This window comes from Trachinotus anak, unplaced genomic scaffold (genome assembly GCF_046630095.1).
Source record: "Trachinotus anak isolate AG129_WGS33_773 ecotype Australia unplaced genomic scaffold, CSIRO_AGI_Tana_v1 ptg000012l, whole genome shotgun sequence".
Lineage (NCBI taxonomy): Eukaryota > Metazoa > Chordata > Actinopteri > Carangiformes > Carangidae > Trachinotus > Trachinotus anak.
In genome coordinates, this window is record NW_027273863.1 from 17096043 (window position 1) to 17121090 (window position 25048).

General features: G+C 43.5%; 1 protein-coding gene across 5 annotated transcripts in view; it reads left to right on the top strand.

The window, feature by feature from the left end:
- Positions 1–24690, top strand: part of mib1 (MIB E3 ubiquitin protein ligase 1) — a 52365-nt gene extending 27675 nt beyond the window's left edge. Inside the window, exons 13-22 of one of the 5 annotated variants that reach the window (XM_071490823.1) lie at positions 13797–13929; positions 15015–15101; positions 15609–15767; positions 17786–17967; positions 18416–18605; positions 18716–18794; positions 18930–19067; positions 20732–20800; positions 21552–21652; positions 22393–24690. In XM_071490823.1, the coding sequence (XP_071346924.1) occupies positions 13797–13929; positions 15015–15101; positions 15609–15767; positions 17786–17967; positions 18416–18605; positions 18716–18794; positions 18930–19067; positions 20732–20800; positions 21552–21652; positions 22393–22533 (1279 nt within the window). In that variant the 3' untranslated portion in view covers positions 22534–24690. Of the gene's footprint in view, positions 1–13796; positions 13930–15014; positions 15102–15608; positions 15768–17785; positions 17968–18415; positions 18606–18715; positions 18795–18929; positions 19068–20728; positions 20801–21551; positions 21653–22392 lie in introns of all 5 variants that reach the window. The other 4 variants (XM_071490822.1, XM_071490824.1, XM_071490825.1 and 1 more) reach the window with 4 other exon arrangements.
- Positions 24691–25048: the final 358 nt, after the last annotated feature.

Genomic DNA, 25048 nt, shown 5'->3' on the forward strand with positions numbered 1-25048 from the left:
GGCCAACCAGCCAGTGGCTTCATACCCCACAGTGTGAGGGCTAAGCTAAACCGTTAGCACTTTGTGGGAAGCCAAGCATGTGAAACATGCCTAGGCCCCTGTTGCCGGGCTGCTCCTGTGTCTTGTCTCACCACCTCCCTGACCATATTTAGTCAAGCAGTGCAAAAAATAGTTCCCGCTCCGCTCCGCTCCACTCCACTCTGCTCCTCTCCTCGCCTCGCCTCGCCTCACCCCCACACCCCCACACCCACCCACCCTTCTTCTTCCATATCCCCCCCTCAGCAACTGTTGGCTACAGGCTCCGGGAAGCCTTCCCTACGGCTCCCTGCCTATCGATTCCACCGGTCTGGAAGGAGAGAGGAGAGTTAGGCCAGCTAGCCCCTGTTACCATTTGCTGCGCTATTTTTAGTAGCTCCAAATAAAGTGGTCTCTCGTGCTTCCACTTGTATATTCTTGATCCCCCCCCCTGCTTTACATCCTTCACCACCAACTCAGCCCCCTCCCTCTGATACCACCCCCTCACTCTCTGTGTCCTTTTGACCCCCCCCCCCCCCCCCCCCCCCCCAAACCCAGTCTCTATCATTCTTCTTTTTAAATAGAGCTGGAACACGCTGCTTATGGTCGAGCTTCCGTCTGCTCACCTCTATACTTAGAATAACTGTATACTCGAGAAATGGAGGGGAGAGTAAGGCTGAATGTGTAGCACAGAGAGGCAAGGAGGGTGTTAGACAGCAGGAAATATTATTGTGTTTTCCCATTTATTTATTTATTTATTTATGCGGCTTCTGGCAATGCAGGGAGACAAGTGGCAGCCTCACCTCTGAGGCACTGAAAAGTTTGGGCTGCTTTCTCTCCTTTTTGAGCTCTCATTAATTTTCAAGTGTCTTTTTCAAGCTTTCCCGAGGCGCGGCCACTGAAGAATCTGTTTAATTAGTTGGTCTCATCACGGGGCACATCTATACTGTACGGAAGCAATGTCCTCTGTGCCCTCCTCTCTTTTTCACTCTCTCCTCTTCTCTTCCTCTTATACCTCAATGACAGCACACAAGTCCTCTTTACTTACCCCACCTGCATTTTAACTGCAGAATGCCCCAGGATGTGTAAGCCTATGGTTTTGCACACCAAATATGCTTTTTAATAAGGTAATCACATGGAAACCAGACTGTGGCATTTCACTTGTAATGAATGAGACTGTGAAAACTCACAAACACCCTGAATGCACCATGAACATTTATCAAAGTGTATTTTCATGAGCCAGAAAAATGTCACGCGCTTCTCTGGTCGTTGATTTGATAAGCCTTTTAAGAAGCTCACAGTCATTCTGCCCTCACTCACAGTTATATCTCAAGCCTTCATGGTGGAGATAATTCTGCATAGATTCAAGTGTGCAATTTAATTAATGTATTGTCACCGCAATTTATAGCTTTTCGATTACATTATCTTTACGGCTGTTACAAGAATTGACCATTTGCGAGATAGAATGGATTCTCAGCTAATGTGTCTGCTCAAAACTTGACCTTACACGACCAATCAAAGTGCAGATTTGCAGCTGTGTAAATGGCAACTGTAAATGTCCACCTGTTATTGCACTACTCTCTACATTTGCACACTGCATAAAGTAGGATGTGGTGGAAAAAGAAAAAGCACACACACACACAGCAAATGCACTCACTGTGCACATTTGAACTTGGTGTGTGTTAATTCTCTACTCAGTTATAGGCCACAGAAACCCAAACCAACTGTCTGCATAGAAGATGCCCTTGTGTGTTTTGTGTATCCCCTCTGTGGGTCTCCGCCCTCACTGTTCCAGCCACCCAACCCACCAGTTTAATCTCAATTACAACCCGACATCCCATCTGCCCCTGAAACTCAGCAGCATGGCTTACATCTTTCCTCCATGATGAATAGAGCGGGGCTGAATGTTTAGCTGAGCAGTTAATCGATCAATAAGAAAGGGGTCTCCTAATGGATGTGCATTGTTTCACAGGATGGAAGGGTGGAGTGGGTGTCTCTCCATATGAGTACCGCTACAGACGTAGCTCCATTCAAATAAAGAAAATAAATAAGTGAAACAGGTTGTTATGAAATCAACCATTTACGTGTTTTTGTGATGTTTGATATTCTTCAGAAGATGCATCATTGGTGGAAACAAATTCAACATGAATCAGCCGATTACAGGTTCTTTAAATAAACTTTGATATTTGAAGCCATTCTTTTTCCGTTGTTATTTAGGAGTTGTGAATCTTTGTCACTAGGATTTTGGATGCAGGTAAAAAGAAAAAAGACAAAACCTCTTTCTGAACTGAGATAAATGAAGAACACACCTGATTGCAGGTGTACTCCCCCTCCACATACAGTTTTTCTGATTCTTTGTCATCAGTGGTGAGGCCATATTTTTTCATATCGTTTTATAAAATGTGGAGAAAATGGAGATCACCAATTTTCAGTCAGTGTGTGACAAGTGGTATTAGGTTAAACACAGGTTTATGTGGAAGGCCCACCTCCGGTCAACCAAAGTCAAATACTGCACACAGGCAGAAGCACATAGTCCCCCATCATAAAGCATGATGGTGGCAGCATTATGCTGTGATGATAATGATTGTCTGCAGCAACCTCTGGAAGGATTGTAATCAAACATTTGTGGCAGGACTTTTAAGTGGCTTGTTACTCATGGATCCCATGCAGCATAACAGAGCTTGGGCAGTTTAGCAAAGGAGAATGGGAGGGGATGAGGGTGGGGGGAGCAGTGTCCACACAGAGCTATTCACAAAGAGTTGAGGCTGTAATTGCTGCCAGAGGTGCCTCTACTAAATATCGACTTGAGAAGAGAGAGTACAATCAATTACTTTGTTTGTTTTTTTTTATTTTTTTTATTTGTTCTTAATTAAGATGAATTTGTAGTGATTTGTTTCCACTTTGACATTAAATCGTCTTTTTTTTTCTAAATTAATTTTAAAAAGCCTGATTGCTTCCGCTGTGATTCAAAGTTGTAAAAGTGTACAACATGGGAATTTCCCGGAGTGAATATCTTTTAAGAAGTATTATCTATTCTTGGTTCTTTCATAAAATGGGCAGTACAAGTGAGAGCTCATCCCTCTTGAGTTTACTAAAATGAGAGGTAAGGCTCTTTTTGGATTGAAAAGTTTTGTTCAGGGGATTCTGGGTAGCTTCAGATGGTGATGACACCCCTGGTTTTTTTTTTTTTCTTTGAGCTTCAAGCCCGCTGGTAAAGACTTTCAGCTTGTCTTAATTCCTCCTTTCTGTGTGCCTGCCCACCAGTAAACACCATAGAGGGATTAGAGCTTCTCCTAATGAGTCCAGTTTGTGCCCCCCCCCCCTTTTTTTTTTTTGCGAAAATCTACATGCTCCTCTTCCATCAGCCCGGCTCTTCCTCGTGCTTACTTTATCTCTCTTGTCAGTTCCTTTCCTCTCCCTCTCCCCACACCCCCCTCCCCTCACCACATCCCTTTGCACAGTGCATCATTTGAAGAGGTGAGGCTGTTGAGCACTTGGAGGAATAAAAGTGATTTATGAATGGGCCGGCCTACCTGGGTGCTGGAGGGGGAAGCCAGTGGCTGTCAGGCTCTCTGATCCAGCAGCCCATTGTTCCCTCCAGCCTCACTGCAGGGGAAGCTCCTCTGCCTCTCCTGCCTCTGATCTTTTACCGTGCCTACATGTTACCATTAAGTGACTCCCAAACTGCACAAATACCTATGCACCGCAGGGGTGCACATGTGTGTGCCCGACCAATTTCTCAGAGGCGTGCACACACACACAGCATACTGCTTGCAGTCTATGTTTATTTGCATGCCGCTCAAGTAAATGGCTGCATGCTCGTGCACAGGCTAAATTGTCACGCTTAATCTGAATTAGTATTTCATGACTGGAAGTTTAAATGTTTCCAGGTTTTAGAAGTTAACGCTGGTGAGGAGAACCAGATGCACCAGCCAACAACCTATCGATAAAATAAAGAGAGGCGACAGGAAAGGTGTCGTAGCCGCTGAGGACAATGTATGAGTTCCTCCTTGTCACCATATGCTCATGCAGATACACACCGTCCACACACAATATGTTATGGCAGACTATCATGGTTTCACGGGGTAAAACTGAGGAACGATGTCACTTAGGCATAGTGATTTGGCCATTAGTTTTTGTGTGTTTAGCCGCCGTGTGTGATCTGGCCATATTTACAGAGTAATAGATGATAATTCCCGATGGCAGGAAGGTGGACGCGATAAACCTGGTCAGAGGAAATGGTATACACAGGTGCTCTGCTGTAATTCATTAAAAGATAAGTGATCGCAGAGATATCTCAAAGTAACCTTTGGAATCTAGATGAACTGCACTTAGAGAGTTTCTGTAGCCCACAGCAGGAGGTGATATCCTTATACTGGACAGTTATTATAACATGCTCTACGCAGTCTGGAGAGATTTATCCCACTGATTTATATTTTGTAATTACATGTCTCCTTGGTATTATTTGTTGTTATCATCTTCAGTGGTTCAATTAGACTCTGCATTATGTTGCTGTAGCTTACTCTAGTTACATTGCTGACTGAGGAGCGCACCCATTAAAGATGTAGTGCAGTGATGGGTTCATTCAGCAAGGCTGGGTACCAGTTTGCTGCAGCATGTGCCGTGACTTAATTGAAAAGTCCCCCAATCCTAGAATCCCTCCTAGTGTCCACCTCTCTATGAGCTGGGACCAGTCCAACAGATCAGCCAGAGGACAAGCTGATACAAGCCCCAATCCCCCTGTGGCCAATCAGAACGCCCACACTTCCTCCTTGGGCTGGGCCAACAGTGGCTCTGAGCCAATAGATAAGCTCAGCCATGCTGTAATGCTCTGTCTGTCCTGTGGCATGCTGAAACATTGAGTCCTGGCTGCTATGTTGCTATAGCACATGTTGGGAGAGGGAGGGGCGGGGGTAGCAGAGGGAGGCAAGGATGGATGGATAGAGGGAGAAGAGAGGGAACGAGGGATCGAGGGATAGATGCATGGAAGGAGCGAGAGGGAGGGGTGCATCCCTTACTAAAGGGACTCAAGGACATAAAGAGCTTTTGGGAAAGTGACTATAGCATGGAAAAAGAAAAGCTTGCATTGTGCAGCCACCATACGCACTGATAGTATGTTTTTCGCCCACTTACCAAACCTAGAAAGAGCAGGATTTATTTGTGGCACTTAAAGTGCCTCAGCAATGCAGGTAATAAATATGACAGAGCAAGGTGATGTACTTCCACAGCACAGCTGTCAGGCATCTTTAATATTTTCTCCCCCTATTTAAAAACAAATGTAGTTTAACTGTTTACTTGATGTACTGGAATAAGTAATAGAATTTATTTGGGCTTGAGATGGTACTTTAACATCAGTGTTGGCAGTTTGCTGTGTTTTTTTTATTTATTTCTTTTCATGTAACGCTGAGAAGTGTGCTGCATATTTCTCAGCTGAGTGAACGCATGTAAAACCTCTCTGCAAACCTTGCAGTACACAGTTTTGTGTTGATTTCACTCAACACAAAACTTAAGACAACACATCACTCTGCCTTTTTCCTGCTTTATTCCTCATATAGCTTTCTATTGCATCAATAGAATACTGATAGCATAATATAAGTATTAATGTCATCCTGGATGGTTAGGGATGCCGCCATGCTTCGATGATCCCATGCCGTCATGCTTTTGTGATCCCAATCCACATATCGAGTATCAATACCAAGTGAGATGTCATTATGAGATGAGACTGTAGAGAATTTAGAGAATGATGGGAAATGAATCAGACTTTACATTAAATTAGTTGAAAACATTTTTAACACAGTGACAAAATAAATGAAGGAATACCTGGTGACACAGCAGATGATTCAGCAGTTTTGAATTTGTAGGAACAACAGTGCAGAGATCCTTTTCAGCAGTGTCAAAATGCAGCAGACCAGAGGAGCTTCAGACTGAACTGTTTCATGTGTATGATCAAATGTGGGCACAACCCATGCTCATTGTGCCATGTCCAGTCATCTACAATTTTTGTCACCAGAAAGGGTATTAGTACCTTAATGTACTCAGAGGGACACATTCAGGCCGACGTTCACATCGAAACCAAGCTAAGCTGCTGAATAATGCAGGCCATGTTACCCTGGTAACCTGTACGGACATCCAAGTCAATGCTCCCGCATAAATGCGTTATGACAGGTCAGAGAGGATAAGGATTTGTGTTTGTGTCTGTTGGTGAGCTCATGTGTGAGCGTGTATGGATGCTTGTGTACAAACATGCAAAGACTACTGAGGAAAATCAGCGACAGCAAAGCGCTTGCTTTGTAAAAAGCCATTACGTTATTGGGATTAGGCAGAATAGCTTACGTGGGAAATTGCAGGAGAAAACCTTTGTTGTACTGTATCTGTAGAATCATGGGTCCGTGCGGAATACGTTCAAGTTTCTATGGAGCCTTATCTGTGTAATGTACAGTACAATCATTCCCCCAACATTAACAAGTTGGCTGTTAGACATTTTCTCTTCTGCTCTGGGGCATATGGCCTGTTGTCTCAGTGCTCAGAGGAGGCAGTAGCTGATACAAGGCCCTTTGATCCCCATTATTTCCCACTGCAAACAATGGATTTTAATTACCAAATCGCTCTTTCAGCCACAGCTTCTTCCTCTGCATATGTGCCTAGAAGTGCACTGCCAAAGAAGTCAGACTCATCAGCTGCAATATGGCAGCTTGTTTGTGTCACTTTGGATCTGCTCTGCCAATTACTGTGGCAGAGCATTTGATGATGTGTTATCTTCGTTTTGCCGCTGTGTTTGAGGGGCGATCCTGTTACTGCTGGCTTTCTGTGTGTAAAGGGACCCTCACAGGTTACAGCATACAGAGATGGACGTTTAAGGGGGAGTGTGGGGGCGAGCATAATGTGTTTGTGGGGGCAGAAAGGTGGGAGGCGGGTCGGGGAGTGAGGGGTGATTTAAAGTGGTAGATTTGCTGTGAGACCGTAGATCACGGGAGCCTCTCAGACTGTCTGCCCATACGGTGACAGTGTGGCAGGCTGCTGAGTGGCTGTCGATCGAAGGGCCTTCGGAGCGGCTGAATTCTCCACCGCTCTGCAAAGCCCAGAGTCAATCCCTCGGTTCTACTTACCGCTCGGTACCTCTGTGTGGAAACTCCTGCAGTTAATTTCACCAGGCAGGAGTGAAGTGTAGTTTTGCTCCAATGAAAGGAACTTTATAATCACAAAATGGCCAGTATCTCAGCCCCAATAAAAGAGTCATTGTCTTCACAGATAACAGGTTATTTGGATGATGTTCGGTGGGTGAGCTTGTGCACAAAAACCTGCATGATAGCTTAACACAAAAACTGCTTGTGGCCTAGTGAGATGGGAAGCTTGCGCATTTTGTTCACCTTCAAATTCAGGGTTTTCCATAGCTCAGCCTGAGGCCAGGAGGGTACCTAACAAAGTAGAGATTGGGGCAAGCAAGTAAATAACATAAAGTCCTCTTGGATTTAAACAAAAAAAAAGCAACCACTAAAAAAAAAAAAGCCCCCAGAAATGTCCAAAGACAAATTTTCTATAGCTTGTAACTTTGGTCCAAGTGTTGCTTCTAGTGACTGTGATGTAGCGGCACAAAGTATTGATAAACAGCATCTCCGCTCTGTAGAAAAACACAGATAGAGCATGTGTGATGTTCCCCACAGGCTCCTGAAGGGATGTTTGAAAGCCTTTGTTTGAGTTTGTCACCATCACCACCAATGAAATCAAAATATCTGCAAAAGCCTCAATTTGCTTTAAGCATATAACTGAGTTTCATGAGACATATTCATGCATACAATAACCCAAACAGTATTGGTAATATATTTATATGTCAACAGGCTAACATACTTACCTTTAGGTTTAATTTTCATTAATTTAATTTTTTGCATCACAGACAGAGAAAAGCTGTATTTGTAGCAGGTCACATGAGGGGGCACTGATCCGTGACATCTACTGGAGGGCAATTTGTCAGAAAGGGAGTGAGCAGGGTGAAGGGGTCACAGATGATTTTCTTTGCTCTGTTAGTGGCTTGTTTGAGAAGCAATGACTGTAATAATAGGCAAGGGAGGCCAGTGAGTTTGGATGCTCCGGTGACAGCGAGTCTGTTTGTATCTTTGGCTGACAAGTGATGTGAGCTGCAGTCTTCATTTTCTACGCTTCGGTTTGTATAGTCTGTTTTACGTCAAGTCAACCATTCAAAATGCTATTACCAAATCCTGTCGTGTGGTTTTGTCACTCTTGAAGTTGGTTATTTGCACATTGTCAGAGTGTATTCACTCTGTCAAGTCAGTGTGTTGTAAGTCGTTTTCGTACAGCAGGTTAATTTCAGTTCTTTTTTTTTTTTTTTGCAGATTTTGCATTCGTATTAGACTAAAAACAGATATAGAACATATGCTATGATCCAGGCCTGCGTGAAAAGTGATGCTCAGTAATTACATGGTTGTTTTATAGGTAATGATGCTATTGAGCAGTTCTTTTCTACGCATGATTTAGGTGTGTCTTCATTCTAATATAATCTGCATGTCCTTGCTTCTTCTTTTATGTCATTTCTCACTTTTTGGGTAAAGGATGTATATTACAGCGATTATGGCTGGTGCAGAAATGAGAATGAGACTTTTTCAAGGTAGTGAGGAGAATAAAGTGCAAAGGAAGAGTAGCATGGGAAAATAATTGGGTCATCTCGAACCAATGGGACATTAACGCGCCATTGGGCTTCTCTGACTGTCTTGCTGCCTCCTTCTTCATAAATTGCTATGAATCAGGACACCCCATAATACCAGGTGATTTAAGGCTAATTAGAGCTAAGCCTTTATAGGTTCGCACCTACTTCCCAAATGGACAGACAGCTATACCTGAGAATGTTTGAAAATGCACCTGGCGTCTCCTAAACAACCTTCAAGCCAGCAGCAATAGCTATAGTGATAACCAAAACATCATAGAAATGCACCCCTTTCTCGTCTTTCCCTTCCCGGTTTATGCAAATAGTCCTTAATAAAAGCATGCTCACTCAGGGGCCTCAGGTACAGGCAAGCAGGGGAAGGTCACATTGTAGGGGAAATTATTCTCCTCACGGCATGGTAATGAAAGCCTTTTTTATCGAGCAGAGCCAGTTAGGTTCTTGTCCTCGGCTCTCTGCTGCACTGCTGGCCCGGACGCTACCTGTGTTTATTTACTCTGTCCACAGCAGGACAGCCAGTAGCTGTGGGGCAGCCCTGACTTAACTTAACTGCTAACTAATTGCTTTTAGGGGTGGAGTGATGGCCAGGGTGAAGTCTGAGGGCTCTGATTTCCAACCAGTTACATTTGCATGGAGATTATATGTTGCTTAAATTATTTTTCCAATATGTTAAAATGTTGTTTTAGTGACAGCAGCAGAATTGATCGTTAAGTTTACCCTTTTTTGTGTTGAGGCTGCTTCATTTGCATGCACTCTCATTTTCAAAAAAATGCAATACGAAAGCCAACAACCCCATTCAGAGCAGCGTGTTTTAAGATCAGTGGAATCCTCAACAGTTTTATGACTCTAACCCTCTCAGCTGCCACTGAGGTAGGGACTCTGTGCCTTCCAAACCTCTCACACATGATGAAGAGCACCTCCCTGCCCTGAGTGGAATGGGGAGGGAAGGGCGGAGGGGGTTCCATTTGGAGTTAGTGTGTTGCATTTATGAATGATTTGTTGGGAACAGGGTTCACTATTTCAAAGGACCTGAAAGTATTGATCCTGTCCCCGATGAGCTGACACCTCATGTATCGTCTGAAGTCGTATCATCTGGAAAAAGGCTGCTCCAATAAGGAGGCTGCATCAGGGAGGAAAATACTACCAGTTCTGGGGATGGAATATAGAGCCAAACCTCAAGTGACCAACGAAGTTTGACAGAGGCAGTATGGGTAACGTTAGACAACTAAACACATTTTTGATTTTCACTTTCTGGCTTTTTTCCAAAGGCTTACAACTGTATTAAATGGTCTTCATCTGCAGATAGTTTATTAAGTTGTCATGGAGATGGATTTGTTGACATGTCTGCCAAGCAGCAGAATTGAATCCATAGCACTTTTAGGACTCATTGTCCACGTCTGTTTATAAATTAAACACTTTTTGCTGGTGTGGATAAAATCTTGCTTGTCTGTAGATGAAGGCCGTGCAATACAGTTGAAAGCTCCAGTAAAAGTAAGTTAGTTGAGTTTTTTTTAATCAAGGTCAAGAATTAAGTTTGGTTAAAAACATTTTGTTTAAGGTGTTTTGGTCTGGAGTATTTGTAACCAGTGAAATAGGTCTGATCTGTCTATTTGACCACATACACACTCACACAGTTGAAAGACTCATCATCGTCATCATCACTTCATAAAGCTTTTTATGTTCCAAGGCAGGTGGCACCTTTTGGCGACTAATTTCCGATGCAGAATTTGGATCTCCTGTCTTGAGCTTGAAGCCTTAGTTAGTGGCTGATGGTATGCTGAACACGTCTCCTACATCAGAGTAACCATATGTTTGTGCGCAGCCATTAATCTCAGGCTGGATGTTGACTGTTCCCGTTTTGCCCTGTCCTACCCAAGTTACTGTCCCCGACTCTCACTTCCTGTTGTAATAGCAGCGAATGACCACCACACAGATGGCTGTCAGCCAGGCGAGGGCAGCAGAAGGGCCCTGTCGACCCCTACACACACGTGCGCGCACGCACGCACACACTTTTAGTTCACTGTCTTACATACAATGACAAACGCCAACACACACAGAGCTGAGGGCGTCAGAAAGCGTCCTGGTCAATGACAAATTGCAGCGCAAGACAACAGGCCCCGGTGCAGCTCTCCTGAGGGACTCTTGAGATCTCTCACAGGGTGACCCAGTTCCATCACGTCTCCCCTTCTCCCTCTCTCCTCCACCATTCTCCTTCCTCAGCTGCACGTCCTCCTGCATTCACACAGACCATTGCATTGGTTTTAAGGTTCAGCTGTCATAAGGAAATCCTCACCATACTCTAAATATGTTTCCCTCTCATAGCAGATTTTTAGCCGTCATAATGTTAACTCCCAGGTTGACACAGTGCCTGCTGCTCAGTAAAAGGTCTGCAGCCTGAGCTGGCCCAACTCACTCTCAATCTCTTGTCTCCCTCCTGCTGAACATCCTACCTCAACAGCCACTTCCTCTCATACCCCCCTCAGTCACCGTTAACATCGCTTACACAAGAGATAAAAAAAAAAAACAAAAACATCTAGGATTTATTTCTTGGTTCTTAATTCACTTCTCTTTTTTTCTGCCTTTACAGCAAATAACTTAACTGCAATGCAGCAGTGCCAGTATGGGGCATTAATATTAATGTCCGCCCATTTTGCCCAGCATGGCAGGGAGCCTGTCAATCTTGACTTCTATTGGAGGGGCTCTCTATACCAGCTAACACCTGCCCAGCACTCAAGTGCCTGGTTTGGACACTAGAAGGCGCCAGTCTGCCCCTTGTAGGAGGCATGCATTCATTGGCCCGTTGTTCTACATATAGGAGACATTTCCAGCCAATCCAGATTGCACAAATGTTATATATTGCACCAATAGGAGGGAGAACATGGGCACAAAAAGAACAAAGGCTTTATGTGGGACAAATGCCCTTGATCCTATAGGTAGTGTAAAAAAAACTGCATCCTGTATTGTATTGTCTATCAGTCCTTCTTGAAATAAACTTTAAGATTGTTATGTTTCACCACTGGGAATAAGTTTTATGTTATAGCTTCAGGCAAAAATCTGATGTGGCAAGGTCTTTTCTTGAATAATTTGCTTGTTTAAGTCTCAACTCCTGCCCAGTGGGAGTGCAATGGATGAAATTACTCAAAAGTCCCCCATGAGATGGTAAATCTACAATACGCAAGCAAATAGTTCTTAGTAACAAAGGCGACACATTATGAATATGAGATTAGGCAGAGTGGGCGCGGTTGCTATATCATTTAAGCAGCGCTCCTCTGCATTAAGTGGCTGAAGATGGCTGCAAGCAATGCAGGTGTATGTGCGTAAGCCTCTGTGCAATGAGAGGTAGAGAGAGAGCGAGGGAGCCTGGGATCAGTGTGCTGCGCTGTTCATCACTGCAGCAGTACACCAGCCCTGGATCTCCGTCCGTACAGAGGTGCTGACTGCCTGCCCCCCTGCCTTTCTGCCCCTCTTTCTCTGCTTTCCTCAAGAGGGTGTGCTGATGATGCTCTCTTTCATTACTCTTTAAGGAGGGAGGCAAGCTGTAGGTTTAGCAAAAACCTGCAGAGAACCAGTCATCCTGATTACCAGCGTGTTGGTTTGCTTTCTTTTCCCCTGTCTTAATAGTTAAACCATTTTCACTGATTGTGCAGGCTGTGGCCTTCCCATCCTGTGCTAGAACCCATTTCCACTGTTTTTCACTGTTGCAGACCATGTTTACCTTACTATTGTGTATGTAAATACTCCAGTGTACGGATGATATCAAAGGCAGTGTAAAAATCTGCTGCCTCCTTTTGTCGCAGTTCAAAGATATGCCCTGCATGATTATTCAGGGTTAATCAAGGCCAGAAGTGTTCCCTCCAGCGTTCCTGCTTTAATGCTCATTGAAGGTACATTGTGTACACTACAGATGAGATTTAAGAACAGTTCAGGCTTTTAAGTGACTTGTTTGATATTCCGTAGTATTTGCAAAAACTGAAGCGTTGTCTGCTGCCTCTATTTCTCATCAGATATCCTTGGCTGATGCGCCGCTCAGACATTAAAATAGGGATGAGTCTCATTTCAGGATTCTCATGTATTATATGCCTGGGTGTGTGCCCATGAGCTAAAGCAAGAAGAGTGAATGGAGAGATAGGAGTTGGGGGGCAAAGAGATAATGGATGAGTTCAAACACCACACTAAAGCTGCCACGCAAGGAAACTTAGTTGACTTTGTAAGCGTCAGGGTATTAGCTCACTTGTATTTCTTTGTAATTACAGCCAAGTCAAGTTAATAAGGAATGGAAATATGTTTGTGGCTTCCTTTAACGAGTAACTCTGAAATCTCTTTTCTTCTTCTGACTCTGCGGGGAGTGATAGTCAGCCTCCCTCTTTATCCCCACTGTGACACTGTGCCTTCCTCTTGTACAGTTGCCTTTGCAGCCACATCTCTCGGTGGCACACATCCTCTAAATGACCTTCAATGGCACAGTACTGACTGGCTCTTCTCAACACCACGCCAGGCCACTTCTGTTAAACAGCACTGTTTAAACAATGGGTTTTTTTCCCCTTCCCACCCTGTCTGTGTCTTCCCCAGGAGAAGACCTGAGTGAATGCAGCTAAATCTCATGTAATTACCATTTTGCCTCCCAATGATAGGCACTTTTGCGCATCATCAAGGGAAAAGTGGCTTCCCTTTTTAACCGAAGAGATGGTAGAGGGACGGTTACTCTAAAATAACACACAGCACTTGTACCGCTCAAAGCTTGATGTAAATAACACTCTGCTTGGGAAAGCAACTCCTCCCTAAGTTGATTTAGTATTCTTGTCCCCATGTGTGAAAATGGGATCTGCTCTGCTGTAAAAAGAAAAAAAAGTGTATGGGAATATGCTGTGTATCAGCAGTACACACACTGTGATGTGTTTGCTTTCAACAGCTTGTGTCTGACCCCTCGATATCATGCAGTGCATGAAGCATTCATTCACAGATGTATGAATTTTGGCCTTTTACATCACAAATGTCTACCTTTCATCAATCTAACTGCATTGTCTCCACTTTTTCTCACGTATCAAAAGACAGAATCCAGTCACTTCTCTCACTTCTCTCCCTCCTCCTCTTTCTCCTGTTTCTGCAGCGCCATGCGTGTGCTGCTATCCAAACTGCCGAGGCCTTGGATCGTAGATGAGAAGAAGGATGACGGTTACACAGCGCTGCACCTGGCTGCCCTCAACAACCATGTGGAGGTGGCTGAGCTGTTGGTGCACCAGGTGACAACACACCAGCACACACAGACAAACAAATAGCCCATTTTTAATGCATTCTTCAGCCCTCAAACTGACAACAAATGCACTTATTCATGCTCTTTAAGAGACTCTTAGCATTTGTAAATATTAGCCCAAAGTATAGCTGCATCAGCTTAGCCTGCATTCCCGGCATTCCCTCACTACAGACCATTAAAAGCAGCTTCCACTGCACTCCCTGCAGCCAGCAAGCTGTAGCAGCTATAACTGCCTTTCTTTATTGAATCCATACGGTTCACAGGGCCTCTAGAGGTAATCTTTAGTGCCGCTGGGCCCTCATATCCTCCTCCTCTTGCAATCACAGGTTTGTGCTCTTGTTCCCTCTGAGAGTGCAGATTTAACTCTCTGAAGACTAACACGTGCAGGAGTTTACGGCAAAAGTCACCTGACCAATAGGGAACTGGGTTAATTAGGATATGGTGCAAGGCAGCAATGTTGCTGCAGCATTCCAACGCATGTACGTTTGCTGTGCAAGCTACCTTTCAGCGGGGACGGCCTTTTTCCCAAGTCCCTGCAATGGGCTGGTTTGCAGTGATGGCTCAGCTTTCTATTCAGAAATTGCAGCACACTACAAGGTGCACTGCAGATTCCCTGCCAGCCAGTCAGTCAGCCAGCCAGCCAACCAGCCAGCCACTCAGTCAGTCAGTCTTATTACTTGGGGATTTCACACACTGCCTGATCACAATGCTTATCTTCCCTCCACATCTCCTCAGCTGAGGTATTCGCAATTGGAAATGACAATCACATGCGGCGTTATTGTGGGATGCGTTTTTTTCCAGCCCCCTAGGTGATACTTTGTTGGTCGGCAGGGTTGAAGGAAAGAAGGGAGGTTGTTTGAGGCACATAAAGCCAGAAAGCTTGTTACAGTCTTTCATATGCTGAACCATTGTTTTTTTTATTTCGTTTTCATTTATTTTAATCGTCTGCATTTCTCACTTCATGTCTCTCATCATGCACATATGAGTGACACATTACGGTCTGTTGTTAATGTATGCACAAATTCCCATATGTTAATTGTGTGTGTTTGCTTCTATCTTGTTCCCACCTCCCAGGGCAACGCCAGCTTAGACATCCAGAATGTCAACCAGCAGACAGCGTTACACTTGGCAGTGGAGCGCCAGCACACCCAGATTGTCCGGGTTAGTGGGGCTTTTTCTGTCTTATCCTCCTTTTTCCTCATTTGTTCTCCTTTTTCCTTTTCACTTCTCAGCACAAAGTGAAGATCTGTCTCCAGTTATCTCTCCGTCAGTCCCTCATTCTGGACCATACGCAAAAGGGAGGAGAATAACGTCAGTGCAACCCCGCATTTAATTTACACGGTTGGATGTCCTGCAGTTGAATGAGGTCCTGCTACACATAGATGCTGTGTAGGGAGAGTGCTCTCTCAGGCTGTGTCTTGGTTAGAGTCATTTGGTGTAGTATTGGATTGAGATAGCCACGTTGCCATCTTGTGGACTCAAGGAAAAATGCACTCTGTAATTGGAAACTACAATACAGAGGCAGTTCATTGTAAGCAGCATCCTCATAAATCAGCTCTGTGGCATTTGCATTGTAGCATAAAATTAAAGTTGTTTTATGGTTGTTGCAAGAGTTTGTGTTTCACCGCCCGATTGTGTAACTCTTTGTTTATATGTTCCTCCTAACAGCTGTTGGTGCGGGCAGAGGCCAAGCTCGATGTGCAGGACAAGGACGGAGACACACCGCTTCACGAGGCACTGCGTCACCACACATTATCCCAACTGCGACAACTCCAAGATATGCAGGATGTCAGCAAAGTGGAGCCCTGGGAACCTTCCAAGAACACAGTAAGGCGTCACAGCATTAAGGTGTTCATACACAAAAATGAAAACAACTTTGAGTGCAGTCTAACAGCCAAGAGATACAGTTATCAATGGGAAAACATCAGCAAATTGGAAAAAGGTGACTCATGCGGCTGTAGTGGCACAGTGAAATATTTTAAATTTTGGTTAGTAGTAATGAATAATGTTTGTTTATGATTATTTATTGGAGGTCAATTGTAAAAATTAGGAAATGTGCCTCTTCATTATCCAATAGGCTGATGTCATTCGTCTAGATATTTCCAAATATAATTGGCTAGGAGCAGAAAGCTGACTGCCACAGCACATTAAAAGAAACGTAACAGACTACCAGCCATCACTCATGGCTCTTTAAAATGTCACTCTGCATTTTATACCTGCTTTTTCTTACCAAGGGAAACTAAAGTCATAGCCAGTATAAACTGGGCAGAACACTGGGAAACACCCACGCCAGGACACCAATGTATTGCAGGGCTGATGCACAGACTTGGGGACAATTTATGCAGTTTATGCTGCCTTTATACAGAAAGCCTGTGCGTGAGGCAGAATAATGAACCTGTCGCAACTTGCCTCAACAGTTCCACTGGTGATTTTACAATGTTTTTGAGATTGAAGAATAAAATGAATGGTTGAGAGAGCAAGAAGTTATTACCAGAAGTTACTGGGGCTCTAGTAATCCTGTAAAAACTCTGTAGTAACCGAGGGGGATCCGACAGTGTGACCCCTGCTGACTGACAGCAAACGTTGGTTTTTCTCTATTCACTGAATTGATTTGACCAATTAGACTTATTAGGTGCACAAGACATAGTGCACTCTCTGATCTGGATGTCTTTGGGCCATCACCAAATGAAAACCTGTATGAACATGGAGAGAAGACACAGACTCACACAAAACAGACTCCATAGGAAAAATGGACAGTTTTTAAAAGCCTTCATAAATGTGTGGTGTGCTTGTTCTGTCAACAGCACCACCAGTGATGAGAGAGATGTGATGCTTTCAGCATGTGTGATTATGGGAGATTGCGTGTGATTATTAGGATCGTCTCGTGGCAGCGTTCTGCAGGGTCTGTGCACACACCTGTATGAAGCTCAGTGCGTGGTTTGCTGCCCGCTGTGTGAAAAATTATGACAGATCACACCCAGACAGGAGGCTCAGTGCTCCTCAGTCCCCTCTCATCTGCATCACTGGACAGCCCAGTCTGCAGCCTCCCATCTTTCAGACAGCAGCCCCCGCCATGAGCAGGGAGCAGTCAACCAGCTCGCTGCCACCTCCTGACCAGCCTGAATGAGTTCATCCCTCTGAAGAGGCCAACATGTCAGACCTGAGCCATTTCCGTGTTAACACCACATCACTAATCCCTACAGGGATGTGCTTAAGGCTGGAGTGCCTAGCTGCAGCGACAGGCTTACCGTACCTGTCACCTTCTGTCTCCCTCCTACTTCTTTCTCCTCTCCTCCTCCGCCTCCTCTCTTCTACCGCCGCCCCTCTCCTTGCCTTCCTTGGTTCCCCAGCGGAGGAGAGGAACAGACAGACAGCAGGCCTAATTGAGATATGTGCAGTTGGGTCACTCTCCCATAGCCCCCCACCCTCCCCTTCAAGATGAGAATTGAATTAGTCGGCCCGATGGCTCCATCAGCAGAGATGTAAAAGCTACTGCTTGAAGACAATCAGACATGGAAGGCCCAAATTGCTCGAGAGAGAGAGGCTTTGAGTTAGGGGTAGACCGAGCGAGGTGATGAGCTGGAGGAGGGAACGAGATGGGACAGTTAATGGGATTTTTGGTGGGGGGTAAGGGGGTTACACTGCCTGACAGCCATCTTAAGGCATGTCTTTGATTGGCTAATTAGGGGTGATGTGATAGTACTTTGATATGGTTCATCTGAATTTAACTCTGAATAAAATTAAAACCAGGATTCTGCATTAATGTTTTGAGTGCCATTGTGTCAAAACAAAAAAAAAATGTCTCTCTGATTTCATCTTTTGTGTGTCTGTCTGGCTCTCTGCAGTTAATCATGGGCTTGGGCACCCAGGGGGCAGAGAAGAAGAGTGCAGCATCCATCGCCTGCTTCCTGGCAGCTAACGGAGCGGACTTGACTATTCGTAACAAGAAGGGCCAGTCCCCTTTAGACCTGTGTCCTGACCCCAGCCTCTGCAAAGCTCTGGCCAAATGTCACAAAGAAAAGAGCAGGTAAACATCATCCCTTAAAGGAATAGTTTGACATTTTAGGAAATACACTTGCTTTCTTGCTGAGAGTCGGATGAGAAGATCAATGCCACTCTACTGTATGTAGAGTAAAAATAAAGCCACAGCGAGGAGACACTTAGCTACAATAAAAACCTGCTTACGCTTCTCAATAATTCACCTGGTATTAAATCTGCACAGAAATAAAACTGAAAAGAATAACAATATGTGGATTTATCTGTTTCACATTCCGTTTTAGTTTCTTATTTATTGTCTTTGCTAAAAAGGGTTCATGTAGGGCTTTGTTTCCTTTTCATGCCTTCTGTTCCTATTTTTTTTTTTTTTTTTTTCTCTCTCCCCTTGTCTCCCCCTATTTTCTTCATTCTCTGTCGGCCTCTCCTGCTCGTTGTCTCTGCTGCTCTCACACACTGTGGTTTTATTCTCAACCTTCCAGTGGCCAGGTGGGCACCCGCAGCCCGTCTCTGAACAGCAACATCGAGTCACTGGAGGAGTGTATGGTGTGCTCGGACATGAAGCGAGACACTCTGTTCGGGCCCTGCGGACACATCGCCACCTGCTCCCTCTGCTCACCACGTGTCAAGAAGTGTCTCATCTGCAAGGATCAGGTCCAGTCGAGAACCAAGGTATCAGAAACACTACTACCATCTGTCCTACGCAGAAATAGATAGACGACAAGGAGTGGATAGACACTTGTATTCCCTTTTTTTTTTGTTCTTTGTTGAATTTTCCACAGATTGAGGAGTGCGTGGTGTGCTCTGACAAAAAGGCCGCCGTGTTGTTCCAGCCCTGTGGTCACATGTGCGCTTGTGAGAGTAAGTTCCACACATTTCCACACCATAACCTTTACTTTGGAAGCTGCTGCTCAGTCTCAGCCAGCCTCTGTATAAAGAACTTCCTGTGTTCAGGCTCAGGTCTGACCAATACGTGTGTTTTCTCGCTCCCACCAGACTGTGCCAGCCTCATGAAGAAGTGCGTACAGTGCCGGGCTGTGGTGGAACGCCGCACCCCCTTCGTCCTTTGCTGTGGAGGGAAAGGTATGGAGGATGATGCCGCTGATGATGATGATGATGATGATGATGACCTTAGTGAGTGAATCTTCCACACGTTCCCTTTTAATTATCCCCCTTTATTTTTAGTTTTCTTTCTTTCTTTTTTCTTTGCTCTTTTCAGAATATCTTCTTTAGCTCCTTTTATCTTTTGCTTTGTCGCTGCCTTTGCTTATGCATTTTATTCCTATGTTTGCATCACTGATAAGTTGTTTTACTGTCTCTTTTTTTCATACTAGTAGACACAGTAGACATTTTTTTTAAAAATGTAGTCAGACATTTGAATCAATCAACCTCACTTTCCCAACTCAAATCATTGCATCCACTTTGATCGTGTCATTTGTTCTAGCTTGTATTTAGATAGTGGCTGTAGTGGACAGTGGCCTCACTAATGTTTAGCTGCCTTGTCTGATAGATCTTCCAGACAGAAAAATCGTAATGTTTTCTCTTCTAGATTGAGTTTTGCTGGCCCAGCCTGAATAATATAATAGTGTCATAGAGACGACAGAAAACCTAATTACCTTGTTTATGTTTCTGTGGCCTCTAAAAGTTTGACTAATCACATTCCCATAAAGTGGGTGAATTTATCTGTAGGCATATGCTGAACAACCTGTAGTCCTCATGATATATGCATATTAATATAAAATAAATGTGTAAAAAATGTGAATTACAAATCCTCCCTAATGGTGAGTTTCTAAATAAGGACACAGAACATGACTCGTCATCAGTGGATCTAACTGTCCAATGATTCATGATGTAACGTAGTGTATTAATTTATTTATTTTATGTTTAATTCACAATCCATCTTCTTGTCTGAAACTGAAACAGTTTAATTGTCCATGTCTTTATTTTATTTTAGTGGTGTATCTCACTAGTGGTTACCTCTATCATGTTTTCTACATTTTTATGTTGAGTTAAAAGGGAAACTGTTGTAAGTTCACTAACTTCATGTTTACCCCTGTATCGATTATTTCACATTTTGGTTTTGTTGGCATGCAGATCTCACACACAGTCACAACCAGATGTGAAAAAAGCAAATGCAGACCCAAACACACGCAGACACTCATGCAAGGGGCAGCATCCCAGTAACACTGAAAGCTGATGTCTGTTACAAAAGCAAAGCTAGTGCACAAAGATTCATCTGTCACTCTGTCACTCTATCTCAGCTCGCTACGTCTCTAGTTTGACACTTGGGTTTTATAATGTGACTCTAACCCAGTGTGCACAGGCATTAGACTCATGCTTAGCGTTGGCTAACGGCAGAAAGAGAAAGAATAAAGAGGTCAAAGCTCCAGCAACACTGACTTACAGTATGACCCTGACAAAGGCCACAAGCCGAAACACATTAGTCTAGCAAAGTTTTTCTACATACCACAAGTGTTGCTGAAGATTTGACTCCTTCAGACGTTTTCCTTTCTCCATGCACTTAGTTGAAGTTGTGCCAGAAACCTCTTCTCTGCTTTTACAGAAAGAGAAAGAATCACCTGCCGCTATGCATTTCAACTATCAACTCTACATAGAAGTGACTCTTATTTCCCTTTCTCTCCCTGATCACTGTTTCCAACCTTCTGGCTTCCTCTTTAAAAAAAATTTTTTTTGAACCTCCCTTAGAGGCTGTAGTGAGTAGTTTTGGTCCTCAGGCCAACTGTTGAGCTGGTGAGGACGGCTCCTGCTATAACAATGTGACTGGTTATTCCCAGCAGGGAGCTCTAACACTATGGCAGGGGGATCGCAGGATCTTCTCCAGCCCAACAATCTGGCACTAAGTTGGTGTAAGTATACCTCCATGATCCCGTCCGTTATCAGAGCCTTGTTTATAAAGAGCTCCCCACAGTGCTGCCCTGGCCCCTAACCCCTCCCCCTAAACCCCTCCGTCCCTTTCTCTTTCAGTTACACACATACCTTAAAGTGTAGATGATCCATACGCCAAGAGTCTCACTGCTGATCACTATTTCTGGCTGATGTTTGCCAGTCTGTAATGGAGTCCCCAACAGGGCCTCAGTCCAGCTAATTCTTGTTGAGCGCTCCAATAATATAGCCAGGCAGTTTCACACTTGTATCATTATACCCTCTCATCCAGTGGATTGTGCAATGCCAAAAACACTGCATGATGTTTTGTCCTTTGCCAGTTTATATAATCTAGACAATTACAAAGTATGCATTTCTGAAATCAAGTCGTTTAAAAGTGAGTGCTATGCCAACACCGACTGCTAGAGCCTGACTTTGATCTGCCAAACATAATAAATTTCTGAGTGCATGTGTTTGTGATCTTTGCTTATTTACAGAGCTCATGTTTTAAATAAAATCGAGCTCCCAGCTTATTTCAGAGTGGCAGCGTTGGTGTGGCTGCATTTCTGTTTTATTGGCAATATTGTTTATCATTATGAAGGGGTGAAGTTTGATGTGGCCGCCAGTGCAAACTGTTAATTTGTTTAGTCCCTAGGCTGGTAATTGAATTCTTTTTTTTTTTTTTTTTTTTTTTTCCTCAACTTGTGTTTGTGTTGTTATGTTTTGTTCAAACAGCCAGCGGAAACATCCCAGCCCTGCAGAGAGACAAGGACAACACCAACGTCAACGCTGATGTACAGAAGCTACAACAACAGCTCCAAGACATCAAGGAGCAGGTGAGCCCCGAGTGTAGTGACGGACAGAAGCCAGCAAGCGTGATGCTCCCCTCATGAATATGCGATGAATATGAAAATTCTGATCTGTATAGTTGGTCCTCAGCCTTCGAGATATGTGGTGGGTGTGTTAGGGGTGAAAACCAAAATACAACAGGTTATAGGGTTTCCAAAAAGCCATGAACGCACCATGGTGAACATTATGCAACAGTAAAAATTATATTAATCTTTTAATGTGATCCGAGATTTAAATCTGCAACTGCCATTGTTAATAAATATATATCAGTATTTAGTATTAAAAATTAGTAATACAGTATACTAATATTAGTATTAAAGATGTCTTCACTTTTCTTGTTTTTTGTCTGACCAGTGGTCCAAAGACATTACATTTACAACTTCTAACAACTATGAACATTGTGGCAGATAAAGAGATTAATTATTGTGTGTGCTCCTGTAAGCAGCTAGTGCCAACAGGATCTTCAGTGCACCACCATTTCTGTAAAAAAAAAATAATTTTACTATGATATAGTTGAGCTGGACTCATCAACTACCAAGGAAGAAGTGAACTGAGCTGTAAAATACTGTGAGATCAAACAGATTTCTGTTTTTTGTTTTTGTGTGGAGCTTGGCTTAGTTAGTGATTTTCCGTGTGTGTGTTTGTGTGTGTGTTTTAATTTTTTTAATTGAAATTACTTTATCATGGCAAAACATGAACTGTGATTGTTTTCTTCATCTGTCTGCAGACCATGTGTCCGGTGTGTCTGGACCGGCTGAAGAACATGATCTTCATGTGCGGCCACGGCACCTGCCAGCTGTGCGGGGACCGAATGAGCGAGTGCCCCATCTGCCGCAAGGCCATCGAGCGCCGCATCCTCCTCTACTAGATCTCCACACAGACTCTGTCGCTTCTCTCAAAGTTCACGCCGACCACGCCCGCAACACCACAACCACACCAGCTGCTGCTGCTGCTGCCGCTGCCACTACTGCTGCTCCACCATCCTCACAGCACCCACGTCAGCCAGCCAAGGGCGTCCTCAAATGTCTTATTCTATACAACAGTTGCTCTCTTAATGTTCTGACTGTGTTCACGTGGAATTTCTGTTACAAAACAAGAAAAAAAAAATATGAGTTGACTCTTATCAAGTCTGCTGCTTTGTCACCATGTTTTTCTAAATGCAGCCAGAAAGATCACCTATTTTTTCCCTCATTGTGTCTCTCTGTTTCTTACTATCCCCTCCGCATCCCTTCAACTGTCTTTACTTTATATGTGAAACTTCTTTTCTCTCTTTGAGTCTGTGGCGGCACCTTCAGACTCACGATCTTGGATATGAACTTAAAGGGTCAATCCCATGCCTGGATTTCACCCTGGAGCGGCTCTGAGCGTTCACAATTGTAGAGGAGGTGTAAAGTTGGTGTAAAGTTCTCATGCATCTGTCGCAGTCAACGCCAGCTGCAGTCAAGTTTTATTGTATTTGTAAATCTTTATGCAAGTGTATTGGCATCGGAAGCTCCTGATGTGGATTTTAACGACTTAATTTTTCATTACAGTATGGCAAGTTTGTGACGCATTTCATGTTTGCACCATTTTAAGGTTCAGTGAGTGTTTTTAAGCTTCATGTCGTGTGTTGAGTTTGGCTGTCGTGACACGCCGTATGCCGACTGTCCTCGCAGTTGAAGACCAGATGTTGGCAGTTTTGCACTAGAAAAGCTGAGTCAGGGTAAAAAAAAAAAAAACTCCTTTCCACTTCAGGTCAGTGATAAAACACAGAGTAGTCTGACTGCCAGGTAGCACACCACACCCTGTACTTTGTTTACCAAGCTGTACCAAGAACAACGGCGGTGTTGCGACACCTTTTTGGCTGCAGATTCAAGACAAACACACAAACTTATTCAACTTCTGTGCAGTGATCAGCCTGTTTGTTGTACAACACAACCCCACATGATGCAAACATTTCTGTAAGAGTCTGTTGTCACAACTTTTTGTTCAACTGTTTTGAGACTTGGTGGTAATGTGTGTTAGAAATTGTACAATTCAGTGAGCATTGCTAATTTACCATTGATGACTGTGTGCCATTTGCTTCCAAAAATCTACTGGTTATATAACTTGTATGGGGATAAGGTGCTCTTTATCTTGTATTACTGTTTTTTTTTTGTTTGTTTTTTTTTGTTTTATTTAAGTGTATTTCCTTTTCTCAAAATCAACATTTATTGAGCTAGAGAGTACAATCTATTAGAACACTAAAGATGAAACTGTAGAATAAATTATTTTGTATTGCTGCCCAAAAAAAAAAGGTTTATAGGTATCACTGCCTTCCTAATATGTAGCCTCAAAATATCTCTCAACATTCTGCTTTGATATTAATGTTGAGATACGTTTGTGATGTTTTTCGTTTGCTTTTTGTTGGCAGTAGCTTTCTAGATAGAAAGATAGAAGCATTTTCTTCTGAAATAGGTTTCTGTAAGCCAAACTTGTTTGTGTGAAACGGGGGAGAAAAAAAAAAAAAAGACATTTTGTTGTCAAAAGTGTCAAGTATCTTTTCACCAGTGTTTTATTTGGGAGGAAAGCTAATGATTTTTTTAAAGACAGAACTTGCCTTACCTCTTTTTGAAAAGGCAGTTGCCCATGTGGAGACTCAGCAAGGTGGCTAGCTTGCTCCCCTATGTGGGACTTTGCAACCGCATACAAGCATTATTTTTCTCTCTCTATCTCTTTTTAGGTCTGAAAGCAGCTTTTTTTTGAGTACAGTTTCAATTCTTTTCACTGATCATGATAACACTTTAAGCTAGAAGCACTAATACGCTTTATGGTAGTGTTGTCTTGTTATGGTTGTTATGAAAAAGCCTATTTTCTACTTTATTTTCAATACCTGTAATTGTCCTGTTGGAAATGTATCAGTAGTATTTTCTTTGGCATGAATGTTTGACATATGCAGTACGACATGTTTCATGAAAACCGTTCAGTCTGTATTGCTAATAAGTGCTTTTAAAAACAACCATATAGCTGAAATAAAGTTCTAAATGAACCGTGGGACATTAAAAAAGGGCTGTTTGTTTTTCTGACTCTGACTGAATTGTTCATTAGCTTTGTGTTTTGTTTTGTTTTTCACGTGGAGCTCTGATGTAGTGAGCTTCTTATAAGCAGAAAATTAGCATTTTGTTGCTTTTGTCCTGCTGTGCAGCGTCTGCCTCACAGAGGAGACAGGGTGCCAGAGATGGGAGGTGTGGGGTAATTGAAAATGCTAACACCTAATAATGACTCAGCGCCAGCGTGTGAGAGGTCAGCTATGCTAATCAGAGAGCGAGAGAGGAGCAAGAATAAAGGGGAAAACCACACAGGGGAGATGAGAGAGAGCTGAACAGAGTGATGCATCCTCTCCAGTGAGAGGTTTGACAGCGGGA